Below are 20908 nucleotides of genomic sequence, written 5' to 3' on the forward strand. Positions count from 1 at the left end.
ATATACAAAGGGAAAAAAAGACTATCTCAACCTTTCCAAACAAGTCTACCAAGTAAGATTCGTTTTCACTTCACGGAGGAAATTTGACTATACTATTTAAGTAAAAATTCATTCAAGTAACGGCAAAACTCTGTGTCACGCCTGGATACCGTAGTGGCTACAGGCTAACTAAGTCTGAGAAGAAAGACTCACTTCCCGCCAAAATACGTTTCTATAAAGTTTCATTTATAAAAAAAATATAATGATACATTTTTATAAAGAAATAAACATACTAAAGATCATTATGAATAGAAATAAAATCCATCTTTTTCCTATTGTACTTCAAATTCCTGGTAGAATCCTCATTTTTCGTCTTATAAGTCCAGCTAAGAAAGAAAAGTTAATTAATGTGTTCAGCATTTTAAACGTCTTATAATTATCTTAAATAAATTAAACTTCAACATACTGGAATCCATAGACCGTGTGCATGGATTATAAATAGGAAGAATTATTTATCATCGTCATTAAAGATCCTCTTCCTATTTATAATTTATTCAAACACACCAAACTCGGTGTCCATTTTCACTTTTTTAAGGCCATAATGAAGAGATCTGTAACAAGATCTGAAAATGAAAAAACGAGAAAGTTACATAATTGCCCAAACGGAGAGGGAGAAAATGAATATAGCTCCGGCAGTTGCTACATGTGGACAGAATATATAATTCTTGACATGCGAATAAGAAAAATGTACTCTATAGATGTTTAAAAGATAATACGCATTAAATAAACTACAACAATAGTAAATGTAAGATACATAGCAATCAATATATTTTAGTTTTCGTAACATTTTTAAAGATTATTCAGAATTAAAATGTATCACAAAGTTTTGTGGTCCATACGTTTTATAAAGCAAATTCAAATACCGTTGGTAGACATGGTGAAGTGACGTCGAGGGCAAGATATGCCCCGCGGGCCCAAGTTTGGGGACCCCTGGTCTAAAATCTTATATTTGCGCTATTTTTGGATTATAAAAAGAAAAAGAATAGTCGAAACCCTTCATTGTGTAGGAATACAGTAGAGGAAGAGCTCACAGGAAATAAATCCAACCTTGTTCTATGGCATTCATACTCCACTAACTTTTAATATTCACCCAAAAATGATAGTGAAGACGGCATTTTTACAGATTAACTTATGTGAGCATTCTACTTTTAATGAATTGATGATTGAAGAGAATACTCCCTAGGAATCATGCACAAATTATAAGTATTTATTTTGTATGAATAAAGTTGTTTTATAAAAGAATGCACAATTTGAACCAAATCCAGTAAATATTTCTTTTTTATAAAACGTCATAACAGTTGAGCTGCTTCTATGCAAAACATTCTTCAAATTATCGGGGTTACTGCATTGTCATAGCATATTGAACATCTTTGACCATTTCTTAGAAGAACTATTTGTATTCAGAATTACTTATTAAGTTAATTCATATTTTGTTATATTCACGTCTGATAAGAAAAAATATCAATAAATGAGTTATTGATAGACTCGATTGACGAAGAGTTTACATCGAAAAAGGAGAGGATAAAATGTATTATTATTTTTAAAGAAAAAATAAACTACCTCTTGACTAAGATTCACGTAATGCAATATATTAGTCATATTATTATTAATAATATTGAAAGCCACAAATACAAATACTATTGTTTCTCGGTGAGTAAAGCTATGCTGTATCAATTCGTTATATTGATACAACTAATCATTTTTATAAATATCTGATTTTATGAATACGTCACACTAATCAATTGAAGAAACTAATTCATAGCTAATATTCTTGAGTATCTCATCCCATCCCACAAATTTGAAAATGAATGTCATAATTGACCTAAGTATATCGATAAAGTATTTGGCCGAGCTTATACACCACATATGTAACATTGATCCATGGATAATATATAGATAGACAAAGTTTTTCTTGAAGAACTTGTCATTGTATAAGTTCACATCATCTGTTATGGGGGATTAATACTATATTTATACTCATAAAATATTTGACAATGGAAAACCATGCTATATATGTAATTGCAACCTGAATAGTCTTGTTTATTTTCCAATGCTGTTTTTATTATTTTTTTTATTCTTTAAGAGAAAACATGTTAGTATAAAGTAATCGCTAGTGCGTGAAAGAAGAAAAGTAAAACTAAGTATTTGTTGCGGGGTTGAAATTGAAAGTCTTTGTTGGATTCGGAGTATAATTGAGGATCGACATAGTTTTACTTCCTGTCTATAACATGCATTACTAGATACAGAGTGCACTTTGTATTATGTCTGCTTATCATTTCTTAGAACGATTTTCATTAATTAAAGACGGAAAACTTCCATGTTCTCTAAGAATTAGAACAAAACAAAGGATCCCAGCTTTATTTTTAACAAGAAATGCTCTAATATCAAAATTTACAGGGATGATGATAGGATAAAAATTTATTCAAGGAAGAAAATCAAACCAAGCTAAGCTTAATATGGGAGTAACTTCCACTCCTTCCTTGGATGGGAATATATCCATCCATATATAGTAATGAATATGTTCAAGAGCTGAAACTATGAAGGAATCCATTCACTTTCAGATTGAGATAAAATGCATTCGAAAGGAAATACAAAATAAAGATATGATATTTAGGTACTACTAAAATTTAAAGTTATAATCATAAAACTATAAATATATAAAGATTTATTAAATGAAAGAAAGTAGTTAAATTTAATATTTAGATGTGCTTTTTATTTGACAATTGCTAAGATCATTTTTCATTCATTAAGACCTGAAAAGGTGGACTTTTATGTTCCCTAAGAGTTTGGACCAAAGGACGATAATTCGTACTTGATCATCCTTCTCAAGATATGCTCTAATTTGGAATTCCCTATTCCGCGAGGGACAACGTGATGAAACTCCAAGAGGAACTAACAGGCATTATAAGACAGTAGAATCGACTCCTTCTTTAAAAGGAGAATCCAGGATCGAAAAAATGAAGAGATCCACAGAGAGTAGGGAGTATAAATATTTCAAATATAAATAATTATTATTTTATTTGAATTTGTAGGAAGCACGGTATGGTATGATATTATTTAGTAATGATTTCTAATTATTACAGGGTATGACGTCATTATAAGATATTGAAATCGTTAAGGATATTAATATAATGTCTTTTTTTTAGTACAACCAAGAAAAAATAGGATCACTCAAAAAATACCAACTTGAACAAAGATCCTTGAATATTTTTTAACAGATCCTTTTGAAATAAAATATGGTATATTTTTCTATTACATAAGCTATGATATTTATCATTACTATGAATGATAAATAATTTATAAGAATCTAAGAAAAAGTGTTGTTTTTCATTATATTGAACTTTTGAAATGAAAGTATTTTATTTCATCCCTTAAAGTAGTGAATCATTGATTATATTTAAAAAGAAATACGTACATAGTATTATTATTTTAACTAAATAGATAATTTATTTGTATGTTCAATTTCTAAAAATACAAGATAATGTTTGATGATCAAACACGAATTTATCTCCACAATTGTTCATTCGGGGTTTTCCATTTACACAAACGATGTAGGAACTATCATCCATTGGGTTTGGAAATCTTGGAAATGGCAAAAATCTATAGAAAAAAAGTAAAACAGAAATGTTTAATTTGTTAAAATTTGATAAAAAATTACTATTACAATGTGTTTGAGCTCTTATCTTAGAACAATTAATTACACCGAACAAATACATTTTCGCTTCTGCCTAAATACAAAATTTATCTTTGTTATTTAACCCATAGAACAAGAAAAAAGACCATATCAATTTTCAATTGCAGTAGATTTGGATTGAAATCCTTTTTTTTAAATCCCTTTTTTTAGAATATAATTTCGTTTTAGAGCCATATTTGGAAGCACTGTATAAATGAAAATTATAAGTAATAAAAATTGAGGGAAAATATTTCAGCATTCGAAAGATAAAATATATATTAAGTTATTCTTTATAGAATTCCTACAAAAATGCTTATAACTATAGAAAAGTGAATTCGAGAACTATAACTAAGATCTGTTTCTGATTTGAATTTTGACTAAATTAGGTAAAATAATATATTTTCATTCGAAATAATTAAATAATTATTTTAAATAAAGTTGTTGTGCTTATGAATTATAGTAAATAAATTGAAACAAAAACGGTATTTTCAATTAATATAATAATTTTCCATATTTTGGGAACTTAATATTATTTTAACATTACTTAAAAGTTCAATATTCATACATATATTTCAAAAAGTTGTGATACTTTTCCATAATTTACTGTAATTGTTGTATCGATTTATTCTCATAACAGTAGCAATGTTAATGGTGATATCTCTGTATGTTTATCAAAGTAAATAAGATATCCTACCACAAGTTTTATATATTAATCCACAGAGCCATCATTAGTATATGGGTCATTCAACCAGAAATTTTCTCTAGTAAACGTATTTCATGGAACTTTGCTAAGTATTATCATTGAAATGAAATATTGCATCAATGATTCAATTCAACTTTGAGGTCTTAAAGATGAATAAATCAGCATTTTGTTGAATTTTTGATTAGTGATTTATGTAAACCAATACATTATGGAATAGCTATGAGTTAGCTAAACAAAACTTATTTTTTGATTTTTGTTATTCAAAAAATGTTAGTTTTTGATCTTAAATTTTTCAATTTTTTTTTACGAATTTTGGGTACGTCAAGTGCAATTTGTGGTGTCTCCAAAAAAGATAATAAGAATATGTTTTTTGATAGTTCGTCGATTATACAAATTTAATCCACGCTCAATTTTGAAAGAAATTATTTAATTCTGTTAATTTTTTTTTTTTTTTTTGAAGAAGAAGAAGACGGACTTGACTCAACCAACATAATAAACCAAGATTTTTAGAGGATTACTATAATTTAATCAATTTTGTTTCCATTGAAGACCCCTTCAGAAAGAATAATATGAGAAAAATCTTAAATTCCCAAGCTTTCACATACAATAAAAACATTAAAATTTAAAAATAGGAATACTTAAAATAATATTACACATTAATATATCGAAATATTTTCTGTGTACAGGCTTGTAACCAGAAAAAATCAATATTGTTGCTAAGCTTGACCCATTGGAATCAAATATTCATTTGAAAAGGGATCATTCATAAACACCGTGGTTCTTTTTTGAGTTAATTATTACCACCTGTTCCTTCCATATGGGCTTAAGTAGTTCTCTTATTTACCTTAAAGGACTCAAGGGGGCCCTTTTGAATTTTTTTTAGAAGACAATTTTTTTTTTCAATTAGGCTTTATTTATAATTTGTTTTTCATACGTTTGTAATGACGTATTAAAAAAGAACAAAACAAAAAACATTTAATTAATTTATTTTTAAATTGACATTTTTTACTTCTTATAGTCTTTTAGAAAAAGTAAATCTTTTTTTATATTTTTCAAATTTTTTTTAAATGCTACATATGACATCATTTTTGCCCTCTTTCACACGTTATCAGATCTACGAGGTTTTATGTTGATCGGATACCCTCCTCCCCTTAACAGCAATTTAGATAATTTAATGTATTTAAAGAAAATGTTGAAGCTTATTTTCCAAATTTCCAATAAGCCTTTTTACTCGCATTTTTCATGTTCCATGATTAAATTACCTTACCATGGTGTAACGTCATTTAAATAGAACCTTCTGCCCTCCCCTCTTTACAATCTTTATCTTTACGTTCAATATTAGTTTTTTAAAAAAAGTTCATGTTATCAAATTAATGGATTATCTTTTCCATGTTTGAAAAAAACTTTACAATTTGCTTGTACAAGTAATTACATCCAGATGTAAAAAATATGAAATTTGAATATCGGATTTTTTTTTGTAATTGCTATCTGAACATAATTTTTGATTTACCAAAATTGTTATCATTATTATTTTATTTTTAGATAAAGACAAATAAGTATAAAATAATCACTAGTACCTGAAAGACGAGGAGGAATTTTGAAGATTTTTGTAGAGATATATGTGTAAGTCCTAATTCGACTTTGAGTAGAATTGAGGATCGATATCGTTGTAATTCATGCCCATATCATTGCTTGGTACGGAGTGGGATTTGTGTTTTTCCCTCATAGCTGTTCTTGTCTAATGTAATAAAAGGTAATGATAGCTACGCTCCTCACCTCCCAAACATTTTTTAAATTGTGAGGGTGACCTCGTTAATTTTCAGTTTCTTTTTTTTAAATACCGGTATATAATATTATTTGAATCTCTGATCATATCCAAGTTATATGTTGTACCTACAAATTATACAATTGTCTCCTGACAAGTTTTAAAATGTGTGCATTTTCACATCTCTTGAAATAATAAATAAGAATAAAAAATTAAAAGAGTGTGAGTTTTGCTGGATACAATAAATAAGAATAATAACTCAACTCTGTCAAATTTATATTATAAAATGCTGAACGTGGCTTTTAGGAAATAAAGAAATCCGCGTTTTATAAGGACTTTTTAAAAAAGTTTATTTTATGTTTCATTTAATGACCTTTCTTTTTTATGAAACATTGTTTTGATTTTTGTATTTTATCCCTAGGGCGTCATTTATGTCATCATGGCACGTTCTTCAAGTCCACGGGGTTTTATGCTAACCCCCTACTCCAACGAAGATAGACGTGGTCTTTGATCAGACACATTCTCCCTAATTGGCTAGTGGTTTGGGAATGTCCCTATATTTCACGTCGAAATATGGCTCTGAATTAAAATTACAGAATCGTCTGTGTGATAAAGAAAACGAAATTTATCGTCTCATGAAATGTTCGTTTTCATTTAACATTGTTAGTTTTCATTAACGTTATAGAATATCGTTAATGTTATAACCAGGCGGTCCATTGAAATATAAACACTTACTAATTCAATAATTAATTAAACTTGAAGTTAATTGATATTTCGATATATTAAAGTAGAAGGAATAAGTCACAAAGCAAAACAAATCTGAGCTCTAGAGCTTCAGATTCAAGTCGAACAAATGACACTAGAACGTGATCGACGAATTTCCCTTCGCGCACTCCAAGCAGTTGGGCGTCTCCAGGACCACTGCTTACGCCTCCAGAATCTCTAAAACGTTTGAGAGGAAGAAAGTATCTGTAAAAAAGTCCAAACTGGAGCTGGAAGAATTGATGAAAACAGCCCATACTAACCCTCTCAAGTTCATGAGGGCCCATGCAAAAGATATCAAGGTTTTACACCTGCAGTGTACTTCATCCAAACAGTGAGACCCTCAAAGCCACTTTCAGCCAGCACTGGGATGCCAAGACAGATGACAACATCCGAAACCGGTGCACGGCCTTCTGCCACCTAAAAGCCATCAATGCCGATAAGGGCTACTACATTTATAATTTAGAGAGCTCAGATACACATCTACTTATAGTATTAATTTTGTTGAAATTATATGTTGTTGAATTTGAAAATTTAACGAGTTAAGGTTTTAATGGGCCACTTGGCATTAAATAAGGGTCGCCCAATGAAAATTCATACTTTTTGCCAATCCGATTTGAATAAAATTTGGTATATCAAATAACATATTATTGGAAAACAAAAGAATGAAATTTTAGATTTGTTCTCGATCCAACAATGAATTATAAGCTCCTTTTTAAGTTAAATATTTATTTATCATGATTTTGAAATTGAAAAAGTTTATTTATTTTATTGAATAAACCCCTTATGACATTACATAGCTATGTTCATTACTCTTGAACGGCATAATTATATTAATCATCGAGTAATAACGCCAAAGAATATCAGAAATAATACTAAAAAATCCTATAATCATCACATATTTTCATGTTGTTATATCACAAATAGTTATATTATATTTTTTGGATTGCACTTGAAAAAAGGTAAAAAAGGTATTCGCTTCTAAGCATGGTACTTTTACCACAAGTATATTGGTATTGTGAAATAACTCCTTATTATCTTCAAGGTTAAAGTATATATTGTACATTATATACTTGTTTCATTATAAAGTTGAGTCAAATTAAAAATATATAATTTATATTTAGTGATAAAAATCTTGTGTAAAATGAGCATGTTAGAGAAAAAAAGAAAACGAAAATCAAATTGGTAATCCTGACAATTTGAATAATGTTTTGGAAGAGAGAAAGAATCATGCTCATGACGTTTCATTAGATCAGCTACAATCAGATGTGCCCAGGGAGGAAAGACTGACGGAAATAAAAAGGGCATTTTCTAGAATTACTCCGATCTCGATTTCAAATTATAATCTGAGTCTAACAAGAACTTACGATTATAACTCCAAAACAAAGCATATGGTTACATTCCATTTTTATTAGTACGCAAGTATATTTAATCAGGGTTTGAATATAATTGAATCTATTTAGGAAAGTATATTAAATAGTCATGATTAAATAATGACGACAACTACTAAGGAAAAGAAAATTATTTCTTCAAACTACAAATTACAAAAACGGACTAGCTAAAAATATCATTGGATTTTCATGACTGTACACATTCCAGGTCATTGAAATAATGAGGTTTTTTCGTTTTTGTTTTTTTAACCTACCGGCAGCACTAACACGGCTTTACTTCGCTAACATAAAGATACCTATGTATTTTGTCTCAGGTGTTGATTCCCTCCTGTACTTGATACGTCATGGTTATTTCATAATTTATTCTTTTTACAATTAAACAAAATAATAAATACAGGAATACAACTTTTTGTTGATACCTCGTCGTTTATAATATATATATTGGCTATTTTATTATTTATATGAAAAAAATGGACTATCATATAGAAATAAAAATTATAGCTACGCTTTTAATAAAATGTTACTAAGCAATATTATAACACAGTATTGAATAAAATACTATGTAGATTTTGATATTACGAAATATATATATTAGAAATTTAAAAATGGTAAAGAAATAATATGACGGATATAGTCTGGGAGTACATAAGAGCTAAATAGCAGTTGGTGTGATTGACTTATTCGGCTAACTACATGGTAGTTGGAAAATAAGTCAAAAAATTTCGGCCCTTTTTTTGTTTCTTTATAGAGGAAAGATTGTGTGATCCAATAAAGATAACGATGTGCTAAGGATTAAAACTTCTCAAATGAGTTAGTCATCAAAATTTTTATTATTGTTATTTACGCATTGGAAGAATTTTTTAGTTGCGTCTCTATCTATTACTGTTTATTATAATATCCTGAGCATAGATAATGATATGCATTGTTAATAAGTTTAATCTAATTTTTAGCTGTTAACAAACAAGGATGTTGTGGAAACGAATCAAGGAAAGATAAGAGTTTAAAAAAAAGACCAAAAATCTCAGTATTTACGAGTTAATCATCTCAATTGGAAGTTAATTTATTTCTTCCTTTTGGTACATTGTTTTGGCAAATTATTTAATCAATTCAAATAACTCAGCTGACATAAAAAGACCAATGAATAGGGTTAATATAGAATAGTCCAAACTTGTTCAACAAATCAAGGATATCACACCTCAATGTCTTTTGGAACAGTTGAATTTTTCTACCGTTGCTTAATATTCAAAAAGATGTCTGCCTCACAATGGTAAACTGCCAACGAAATTTTTTTCTCTCTCTAGGTATATAAATTCTTATATATATGTATCTCTCATTGACATTTCTTTAACCGAAGCCTTTGCATGAACGTGCCGTTACCCAAAATCAGTTAGAAGTTAGCCAACTCTGGGCCAATTATTCCCAAATATGGAACTATTATTTAAAAAGTGTTGACAGCTTAACATGAGCTAATTATGATTCAACCAATAAACGTTCAGGGAGCAAGCAGAAACCAAATCTTCTGTTTAGCGAAAAAGAAGCAGAAACATCTACAGCGGACAAAGACAAATTACACTGTACATTTTGTGTTAGTGAGGTAACACCCATTTAAGCATCTTTTTTTAAATTAAATTATTTTTTTTTCTGCTAGGTGCGTTGAATATTACTTCATAACTAACTATGCAATCTCGATGAATTTACCTTTTTAACCCTGAATGAACAAGATAAATTATGCATTGGGGAAGCAAAAGTTGCAAACAGCATAAGAAAAAATGATAAAGTGACGTAATCTGTACTGCTATAATAAAAAGTAGAAAAATCATATCACTACGACCATATATCTCCTGAAGCTATAATACGCGTTTCGCCACTTTGTTTTAAATCTTTGCTTCAAACGAAGGAAGAGGGAAGAGGAAAAAAGATATTAATATATTGAAACTCAGTGTTTCCATGCGGAACTTTTGTACAATATATTAATTTTTTTAAGAAAATTGTTTGTTTTTCATGAAGAAAGACTCAATCATTCGCTTTCCCATAAAAAGATAACATGTGGTTCAAATTCCTCAGGGAAATTGTTTTTAACTTTTGAGGTGGCAAATGGTATTTTAAGGGTTAAAAATGAAAAATAGGATTTTTTCTTAACATACATAATTTAACTAAAGATTGAAACATACCTTGTCACGTCTTTTTTCAATTTTCTTCCTCCATTGAAATGCTATTATTTATAAAGATTTCTTTATATCGAATTCCTCAAGTGTTGGGTACTACGTCATAGAAGAGAAAAGTTAAATTGATGTTGGTTGTGTTAATATGTATTTGTTCAACTTCAATATAAAGAAGACCTTCAGAATAATAATTTCTTAAAAAAGGAATAAAATTGAAAAAAGTTGTGGCAATGTCTGTATCAACCTTATGAAAAAAATTATTGTTTTCTTTTCTCAGATTGTTGTTCTTCATTTACCTTCGAGCTACTGCGTTTCGGGGTAATTCACTAGGAGAGGGACATTTGAACCCAACAACAGATTCTGATTGATTGGCGCATTCATAAACATTGTCAGGAAACTCACATACATGTTTTTCAGGATCATAAGCAAGTCCTTTATGACACGCAGTTTCATATGCTGTTCCATCAGCGCACTATAAATAGAGGTTAAAAGAGTTTAGTCTTTAGAAAAATATGTACCTTGAAAAATGTTGTCTGACATCCCAAGCCAACAGGGTATATACCATACTGATAAAGACAACCAGGAGAAGAAATTGGTGTTTCATCATATATCAGATTTTTACAATCAATCGCCCAATTATAGTTGCAATGTTTGAAAATATTCCCATTTTTGTCATAAACAAGTCCATTTGCACATGTTTCATAAGAATATGTACCGTTTACACACTGTTTGGTATATTGTAAAAATATTTATTTAGAAAGTTATGTTGCATTAGGAAATAAGATAATAAGTAAACTGAATACCCTTAAATAATAAGCATAAGGAATTACCTTTGACATTTAAAACAATAAATAATTTCACAAGAAATAAATAAACTTAGAAATTGCATATAAATTAATTTTCAAGAAAAAATTCAAATTAATTTTATACTTTAAAAAAAATTATGCATAAAATATGTAAATAAGAAAATAATTTATTATATTATATTAATTATTTTGATATATTAAACTATTTCGAAAAATATTATAAAAATCTTAGAAAATCAATATCCAATTTACCAGGTGATACTTATCACAGTATTGCTCATCCGGAAAAGACGTAACACCATATTCCTGAGTACATTGTGGTCTTTGTGTAAGAGCAATTTCTAAAGTCAAGGATGAAAAAACTAAATACTTATATATAGAGCTATACATGATTACCAACTAATATCACTTTGAAGCAAACCTTATAAATGGAAAATATATTATACCTTTTTTATAGACCAAAGCCATAATTACACGCCCTAATTTTTATCAAATACAGGAAATGATACCTCAAGGATGTTTATAATATAAATGAAAATTATTTAACTGAACAAATATGTACAGGCAAATATAAACACATTACTTTTATTTTATCTTAAATAATTATTCTTATATAATTTTAACAATTGTTTTGTATCCACTTAAAAAACTCAAAATTTTATTACTATAAAAAAAAGCAAACCAAAGCGAAAATATCTGTCAAGTTATTATATTTTTCATAATGTATGTACCTACATGCTCATATTTATGTATAATTAATGGTAATATTCCTTGTTTTATAGTTTTATTTGTCTAAAGAGAAGTGCTTCTACAAGTTTGGTTTAAAAATTCATTTCGAATGATAATAGAAGAATTTTACATTATTATGTTGCAAAAAATTATCACAAAATACCTTTTATGATATATTTTTTTATAATGTGTTGAAAGTGCAAAAAATTTATAAAATATCTTAAAAAGTTTATTAAATACAATAAGTATTGGGTTGTTGAGTTTTCATCTGATTCTGTTTCTTGATGATTACGACAATTGATTTTATTAGAATATATACTTAAAAATGAAGATGACCGAGGAGATTTCTTAAAATCTACTAGATGATTTTCGTGAAGTAGTTGATTAAGGAATTGTTGTTGAAATTTTATTTTTTGTCAAAGAAATATTCCCAATATTTAAAGGTACACTTCTTCACTGCTGATATGGAATTATTATTTTTACTATTAACAGTTTTGATATCCTCTAAAATATTACTTATATTAAGATTTTGAATAAATTTTATCATGAAGATCTAGAATTATAATTTTAGAAACGTATGGCAAGTTTTAATGTATCCAAACCTGTTAATTGAAAAGTTTGAGGTATAACTTTAATTGTTAAGTTTTTATTTCAATCAATTGACCCCTTTATCGAAATTTTTTCACTTCTTTAAGACAAAAAAGTCAATGGTGTTGTTGTATTTCGGGATGGTTTAAAAGGTTTATACATTACCTATAGTATATAAACAAATCCTGCCATAAAGCTTAACTGGTTGAAGACCAATTGTATTTACTGTTAAATTTCGAACGAAGGTAAGAGTTTTACACCTTGAGGAAGTCATGGATGGGATGTAAATTGTATAGTTGTAACAATTCCAGAAGCATGAAAAGGAGATTGTTTTGTTGTAAAAAGAATTAAACTGCCAAATGATGATGTTAATACAAGATACTGAGGTCATAAATGAGATATTTTGTTTGTTTTCAAAATAATCTAGTTTACGTTTTGTTATGTTAAAATCAAAATAAAACATTTTAAATATATGTATTTTTTTTAAAAATTATCAAATATTATTTAAAACAAACCATACTATCTGGAAAGTTCATGTAAATTATACAGCCACCACTATTTTCCTATGTTTTTGAATTACAAGAAGTAGTTTGTCTGATGCTTGTTGTTTGTTGTATAACATCATTAATATTCTTCACCAATGACATCAATAATAACTTCTAAATTATACCTAAGATTATGTTATCCCGTAAAAAAAAATATATATATATATATATTCCATAATCCCTGTTCATTCAGGGCATTTGTCTTTTGTTTCTAAATTTTTTGGAGCCTTTATTATACAAAAACAGTCAATTAATGTTTTAAATAGCATCGTGTTATATTTTATTTAACACGGTGAAATGAAATAAATATCATAAATTATTTTTCGCATACAAAATCCATTGAGTCAGAAGATATCAAATAATCTAACTACATAAACATAAGAACAAGTAACTGTCAAGAAAAAAATTATGGTGGTTATAATTCTTAATTATATCATTAACAATAAAAAAAATATGTCAGAACTTTATTTTTTGTGAATAAAACAAAATTGTATGACATACATGCTTCGTTTTCATCTTTAGGTATTTGGCAAAATAGAAAATAATAGAAAGCGAACAGAGCTTTCTAATTATTATCCATAATTAAGTCAAATTCAATTTTATTTTTATATACAAAATTCAATGAATAACATAACGAGGACAATTAGTTTTTTTTGTGTGTAACTACAACTAATGTATATATGTATCAAAGTATTATTTTCTCATACTACATATTACTATATTTTCAGCCTTTTAAATCATAAATAAAGTTAGTTACATTACAAATTTTTAATTTTTTAACCAATTACAATATAATAATAACAAAATTTGGAATAATTATTAATATAAATTCAAAAAATCAATTTTGAATGAATAAATAAACAGTTTAAACGATGAATGTTATTCTTTTTTAGATAGTTACTTTCGACTGGTTAGTATGATCGTATATTTTAACTATACTTAAATAGTCCAGTGTCCAAATGTAATAGCATAATTAATAAATTCGTAAGCTTTTATCTATTCAAATTTAATTATGCATTTAGTTTATACCTTTTTATATATATTTTAAAATTAATTCTCATTTTATCTATTTAAGTAAAGTTTGGTTAAGAAAATGTATGGTTGATTACAAAAATCTTATTCAAAACAGGAAATAAAAGGATTATTATTATTTTTTTTTTTTTCAATACAGCGAGGATGTGAATAGTAATGATATAACGAGTGTGTTTTTGGCACGTTCAGATGAAAGAATATCGACAATTAGAAAGGAAAGCGTAAAGGCGTACTCAAAAAAAAAAAAAAAAAAAAAAAAAAGGAGGAGAAAATGGGAAAGTGAAAGAAAGCATTTTTGTTCGTTTAAAACACTTTGGTATCAACTCTCTCCTCAATATAATTTCGGAAAATATAAGTGATATTATACGAACAAATTTTATAATTGGAAAGAAGAATAATTCGACTTAAGTGTTATCTTATAAAGTTTACCAAATATATTATTGTCAATTAAGAAGATCATATGGTGGCCTGTAAATTTTATTTTGGTCAAGTGCTTATTGAAGAAAACACATAATTTTCTCGCTAAATTTGTATAAGTATAAATTACGTTTTATGTTAAATCAAACAACGATACAATAACTGTTATTATTATGAAAGACCAGAACATTCAATCCTAAATATTAAAAGGAAAAATAGCATTTCCACTAAGAACACTCCCAACATGGACCATCATATTAGATACTTCCTTTATTGATCGACTAGCCAGCTGTTTCTTTCTATATTTCTTGTATAGAGAGGGGAGCTTTATGAAAGCAGGCCGGGCTTTTTATCAAGAGTTTTTTTTTGTGTGTGCTTTTTAAAAGTAAGAAATAAATAAATAAAAGAACGAATTGGACGATTGCGCATGAGTTGGATAAATTATTTCTCCTCTTTCATCAGAATTAATTTTTAGTACAAAAGTCTACCATAAATATAGAAGTGTGAAATTAAAAAAAATACTGACATTAATCAGGTGACTTTATGGAGCCAGTAATAAAAAAGTAACCATGAGTTTTTTAACAGAGGTATCCAGTTCAGCAGGTGGAAACAATAACTTGGACTATACGAATACACAAACAACCCATGAATCTAGTAATTATGACTATCATTTACCACATACGAAGACAATTGATCTCATTGGTGAAGAATTTGCCCCGAGAAAAGATTCACCAACCATTACTACAGGTTCAAGTATTGCTATAGTTACTTCCTCTGGTGGTTTGCCAGTATCAAGTACATTCTTTTTAAATAGTAATAATATACTCACCACTCTAGCACCACTATCTGGTTCAAACTCTTCTCTACTACAAGCTATTTCAGCTAGTGGAGGACAAGTTGTGACATTACCTAATGTATCATCACTAAATCATCATGATATAATAAATTCAACTTCTGTCTCTACTTCTTCTGTTTCGGCAGAAAATTCCACTGTTATTAGCACATTACCTTTTAATGCTGGAACCCATATTAGTGATGTTATGCAACAAACAAGCATCACACCAACTACTTCCTCTAATTCAAACACAGAGGAAAATGGTGTGTTGCTGTGTAATTTAGATGAACTCTCAAGGTGATATGGTATATTTTAAATAGTTTTTGATATTAATTTTTTTAAATAGATATATTCCAGAAACATTTTACTCGGATTTTAATATAACAGAACCTAAACTAGATTATTTGGAAAGCAAACAAAATATGTCATCTCTGACCTCAGTATCTGCATTAGGATCATCATCTATAATGGTATCATCTGGTAGTCCAATTCTTTCTACAACAGCTGCTTCTACGTCATTACAATCTCCTTTTCATCAATCTGGAACTCCTATTACTATACAGCTTCCAACCCAACCTCAGCCTCAGCAAGGTATCAAAACTCTTACTTATGTCCAAAATTCAAAAAATTCCACAGTAAATACAACTAGTCTTCAACCAGTTAAGCTTACAACTGGATTTGCTTATACGGCTACAGGTAATCTATGAAACTTTTAACCTATCTTGAAATAAAACGATTTAATTTATTTTTTTTGTTTTACAAAGGTGAAAAAATTTCGATACAAGGCTTAACTGATACTAATAAAAACTCAACAGTTCAAGTTCAAGTTAAACCTCAAACTCTTCAATTAACAGGTTTGGATGCATCAAAACTTACTGTTTTACAAGAATTACCAGATGTTTCTAAAGTTGTAATTCAAGATCCTCATGGTAAAAGTATTCAAAATTCTAATATTGGTAATATTTTAGAGGATATCAAAACTGGAAGTAATAATAATCATCAAGAAACAGTAGCAGATGAAAACTCAACAACTGTTGGATATACTACAGCCATACCTGTTGCTGTTAGCTCACTACACGGCTCAAGTTTAAAAAAACCTTCAGCAACTGTTCTTATGCCTAATAAACGATCAAGAAATATTATTTTTGCAGGAAATACTCTTCCTCAAGGAGCTATTCCGATTCAGATCAACGGATTAAATGCCTTACCCATATCTGCTGTGAAGAGTATACCTTTAAATATTGGGACTCTTACATCAACACAAAGTACAATTCCAACAACAAATCCTCATGCTGTTACTTCACGAAAAGCATCAACTAAATTAGATTTTGTGAAATCTCCTGGAGCGTCTTCATTTATAAATACACATTCTAATAAAATGAATAATAATTCCATTAAATGTCCGATCATCACATCTTCTTCATCTTCAAGCACGACAATCAATGGTAATTCAATGTATACGTCATCAACTAAAGCAATTGGAAATAATAAAACATGCACGTGGGTGTTTGAAAATGGAGAAGTATGTGGAAAAACATTTAGTAAAAGTTACAACCTAGTTGTACATATGAGAATGCATGAGGATGTTAGACCTTTTTGTTGTTCTCTATGTGATCAAACATTTAGACAAAAAGCTCATCTTCAGAGACACGAAACAACACATGGAATAGGTGTCAAAGTTTCCAGAAACTCATCTACTTTGAAAAAAAGAAAGAAGAATAAGACTATAATTGCAACTTCTGCACATATTGTTCTACCTACAGGAACAAATGTTAATTCTAATCTACAAAAAAGGTTGTCAAGAGTAGATGATAAGTTTGGTTTAGTCAAATATAATGAAGAATCAGAAGGAAATACATTAGAAAGAGGACCAACGAACAATCGAATAAATGCTCATAATCCACAAATAATTAAATCTGACCACCCGTCGAATAAATTTTCATCCCATGACATAGATGAAGCTATAAAAGCAGCGGTTGAAAGTTCTAACTTAAATTCATCCTCAAACACAACTAATATATTATCTTTAAAAAGAGAGCCAACAACAGGCGATGATGAATTACATCACTCGACATCAAAAGTCCCACATATGTCGGTTAAAGTAGAACCAACTACCTCGGATGAAGATAATTCTGATTCTTCAAAACCTTTGGATAATAACAGGCCCAATAGCATGAGTAACCAATGTAATACTAATAATAGTAATTCACATTCTCCAATAACTGCTCAATTTGTACAACATCCTGGATCAACAACTATTGTAATAGATAATTTAGAGGATCATTCACCTGAAATTCAAAAGGAAATTCTTAATGCATTATTAGCTGACCATAGCACAGGCACAAGTTTATTTACAATACAACAATCCTCTAATGCAGAAAATGATCCAACAAAGTTAGAAAATCATGGTCATCAACATGAAGAAGATGTAGAAAGTGGAAATTCATCTCAATCATTTCCACCAGTCACTGTTCAGGAATTTCTTCAAGAAAATTCCTCCACACATATACTCGTCGAAAATTCTCAACCAGAATAAATAATTCAATCATCCAAACAATAACATACATATTACTACGTAGTAAATTACAAGACTTTTAGCTCAAATTGATGAGTTATATCTTAATGTTTAGTAAATATATAACATTTTAACCGTTTAAAATGAAACAGAGTTTTTAAGATTATTTTATGAATAATCGATCATCTTGTGTGTAGTAATTTCTATCAATACACATTATAAATTTATGAATTAATACATGTATATGTATTTAACTAGAGTTAAACATTTTGTATCACAATTAATTATAATCAGTATATAGCTTCTTGTTGTATTTGATATATCCTAATGATGTGCATTTCAACATATTAAACTTTTTAATCATGAGTGAAATAATTACATCATTAGAAACAAATATACAGTCTTGAGTTTTTCTAAAATTACTCTATCATTATTATTTTTATTTATTCTTTCTCGGATATTTTCATTTAAATACTTATGATGGTAGACATACTAATTGAAGAGAAAGATAATTTCTGTTTTGTTACTTATTGGTTCAAGTTAATATACATTAATTTAAGTTTGACTTTTCTCCTCTTTTATATGTTTTATTCATAACACAATAAATAAAAAGATCAATAGGTATAATAAAGATTATTTGAAAAATATAAATAATTACAAGATATGTCAATTATTTAGCAAAAATATCATATTTAATTATAAATATTTAAATTAGACTAAGCTATTTTTAGGCGTAAATTTTTTGGTATGATATTTTTTTTCTTCTATTAATGGCAATTTGATATATATTAGTGGTAGATTTGTTGAATAATGACACCTTTATTCAATAAGATTTAAAATAATTTGATATGTACAAATATCCAATTAATGGTGACATCCACTTGGAGTATTTTTTCCAGTATATTTTCAATAAATTTGGAGAAATTGTGATGATGCAGAACATTTAAAGGGATGTTGCACAACACAAATAACTTTGCTATTTCCAAATTGAAACATACGCCATTAAATTATCCATCGTTCCCTTGCATCTTGTGTTTCTGAAAGACTTTTATATTGTTTATGGCAATGGAGGTTTTGGAATGGCGGATTACTTACCATAAACAACAAGATGAGCACGAGAAACCGTCAACAGAGAAAGACATACTTTTCTTCCCCAAATCTTAATTCCACGCATGAGCATCTCAATAATATATTAATATTATCTCAATAAAAACTATTAAAATGATAAAATTTATGTCATTTTTTTGCTGCTTTGATTGACATCTCCACGATTGGTAGTAAAACTTTGAGGTTGGTGTCGTTTGATGATCTTTTCGCGTATGCGACTTGCTACGTTTTTGTTAATATGCCACACGTTGTTAGAGACACATGAAAAAAGCACGTTTTCTTTACCCTGGTGCAAACAACTGGTCAACAAAGCAACTTCCTCTGAGGAAGTTGCTTTGTTGACGATTTTTTTTTATCTTATTGATTAATTCCATTGTATCTTTTTAAAAAGATAGCTAATAAAAAAAGGTCAATTCTGCAATGAAAGGTGGAGAATATTTCAAGGTGTGAGGCACTTATAAGGTTTTTATTGAGATTGATTTCTCATTACTCTAAGTCTAATCCATTATACTATTCTGCTCAATAGGAGTTTGCATTTTACCGAATTCGAGTATGAAAACTTATGAAACACCAATTGGGTGAGAAAAACTTATTAACTATGATAAAAAATAGTACGATCAGTGAACTGTAACATTGATTCAATATATTTCATCCTTGATTTATAATATTGTTATGCAGATGGATAAGTAATGAATTGATGTGTACATTTTCCCTTTCATCTGCATGCCTAGAGATTCTTAAGCCTTTAAGCCTTCATCAAGGAGATAATGTAATCTGTCACAAACGTACAAGGGACTAATATACACGATCTATTTATTATGGACATCCTATTCCTCTGTGGGTCATGTAGCCTGGCGTAATATAAATGTTTTCTCTTTTTCATCTAAAGGAATGTATATTGAATTTCAATTAATTTTTGAGAGATTTTCTTACTGTATGGAGTGACTTTTAGGAGGTGTAACACTTTTGGTAAAATGTATGTGTTCCATGCAATGATTTTATCCACATATTGAGATCAAATTTATTAAAGAAGGAACAAGGCTGATCAATCCTTTTTACGATCTCATTTTCGTTGTATAAGCATCCAGTTTTCTCAACCTAGGTCCCAAGGTTCATTTGTGATTTGGAATTTTGGTCATTCATTCTCTATGATATCCTAAATGGGCTGAGTATTTCTTTCTTTTTTTCAGGGCTCATTGTCAGACCAGAAAGAGTAGAAAAATTACGAAGAAGACTCATGGTCCTCCTAATTGACTTAATAATGACGAAAGGGCCGCCAGGAAAGACCAACATTAAGTCATCAGCGTAACAGAGACTTTTCAAGTTACATTGGATAGTTTCGGCACCAATGTATTTAAATTATCCTTCTGGATGTCTTAAAGAATTTTATCTATCCTACTGTTAAATAAAAAATGTTGGAATAGGATCTCCTTTTATTTTAAAAAGACATTTCTTGATCCCGGTAGCGCACAATTGTTCAAGCCCTTGCTAAAATAATTCAAACCATTCTTATGATAAAATTGCTAAATCCTTTCTAGTATATCCTAAGGATGATATATTCATGGGAAAGTGTATCGAATGCTTTGGCAAAGTCTATGGACATTACGTACATGTTTTTCTCTTATTCTAGTAAAGTTTGCACTGAAAAGGTTACATTGTCCATAAGCTTACCCTTTAAGAATCCATATTGGGAAGGGCGCAGATATGGAATGGTTATTTTATTTATTGTGTTAACCTGCACATACGAAAAGATTTTGTATATGCAGTTTTGCAAGGTTAGCAGCCGGTTATTTTTGAACTGCCCATGATCCTAATTTGGCTTAGGTATTAGGACAATGC

The 20908-nt window shown here is 28.8% G+C and overlaps 2 protein-coding genes across 10 annotated transcripts; one reads left to right on the plus strand and one right to left on the minus strand.

Moving 5' to 3' along the window:
- Window positions 1-204: 204 nt before the first annotated feature.
- On the minus strand, window positions 205-13273 carry LOC121126863 (protein obstructor-E). 4 transcript variants are annotated; one of them, XR_005867264.2, is made up of 6 exons: window positions 11554-11723; window positions 11014-11220; window positions 10792-10967; window positions 10505-10594; window positions 5993-6365; window positions 3417-3639 (listed from the first exon to the last, which is right to left on the minus strand). XR_005867264.2 is itself a non-coding variant. In XM_040722219.2 (4 exons), the coding sequence occupies exons 1-4, from the start codon at window positions 11689-11691 to the stop codon at window positions 3498-3500; spliced, it is 663 nt and encodes a 220-aa protein (XP_040578153.1). In that variant the 5' UTR covers window positions 11692-13273; the 3' UTR covers window positions 3417-3497. The 4 variants fall into 4 exon arrangements, 1 of the variants encoding a protein (XP_040578153.1); XR_005867263.2 differs by lacking the exons at window positions 3417-3639; window positions 5993-6365; window positions 10505-10594 and adding exons at window positions 205-365; window positions 446-602 and having other exon boundaries at window positions 11554-11724; XR_005867265.2 differs by lacking the exon at window positions 5993-6365.
- LOC121126860 (uncharacterized) lies at window positions 6538-18381 on the plus strand. Of its 6 annotated transcripts, none has more exons than XM_071892402.1 (5): window positions 6538-9634; window positions 9688-9927; window positions 14335-15744; window positions 15794-16143; window positions 16212-18381. In XM_071892402.1, the coding sequence occupies exons 3-5, from the start codon at window positions 15182-15184 to the stop codon at window positions 17981-17983; spliced, it is 2685 nt and encodes an 894-aa protein (XP_071748503.1). In that variant the 5' UTR covers window positions 6538-9634; window positions 9688-9927; window positions 14335-15181; the 3' UTR covers window positions 17984-18381. The 6 variants fall into 6 exon arrangements, with proteins under 6 accessions (XP_071748503.1, XP_040578150.1, XP_040578149.1 ...); XM_040722216.2 differs by lacking the exons at window positions 6538-9634; window positions 9688-9927 and adding an exon at window positions 13778-13911 and having other exon boundaries at window positions 14335-15365; window positions 15450-15744; XM_040722215.2 differs by lacking the exons at window positions 6538-9634; window positions 9688-9927 and adding an exon at window positions 13789-13911.
- Window positions 18382-20908: the final 2527 nt, after the last annotated feature.

The sequence above is a fragment of the Lepeophtheirus salmonis genome, chromosome 12 (assembly GCF_016086655.4).
Source record: "Lepeophtheirus salmonis chromosome 12, UVic_Lsal_1.4, whole genome shotgun sequence".
Lineage (NCBI taxonomy): Eukaryota > Metazoa > Arthropoda > Copepoda > Siphonostomatoida > Caligidae > Lepeophtheirus > Lepeophtheirus salmonis.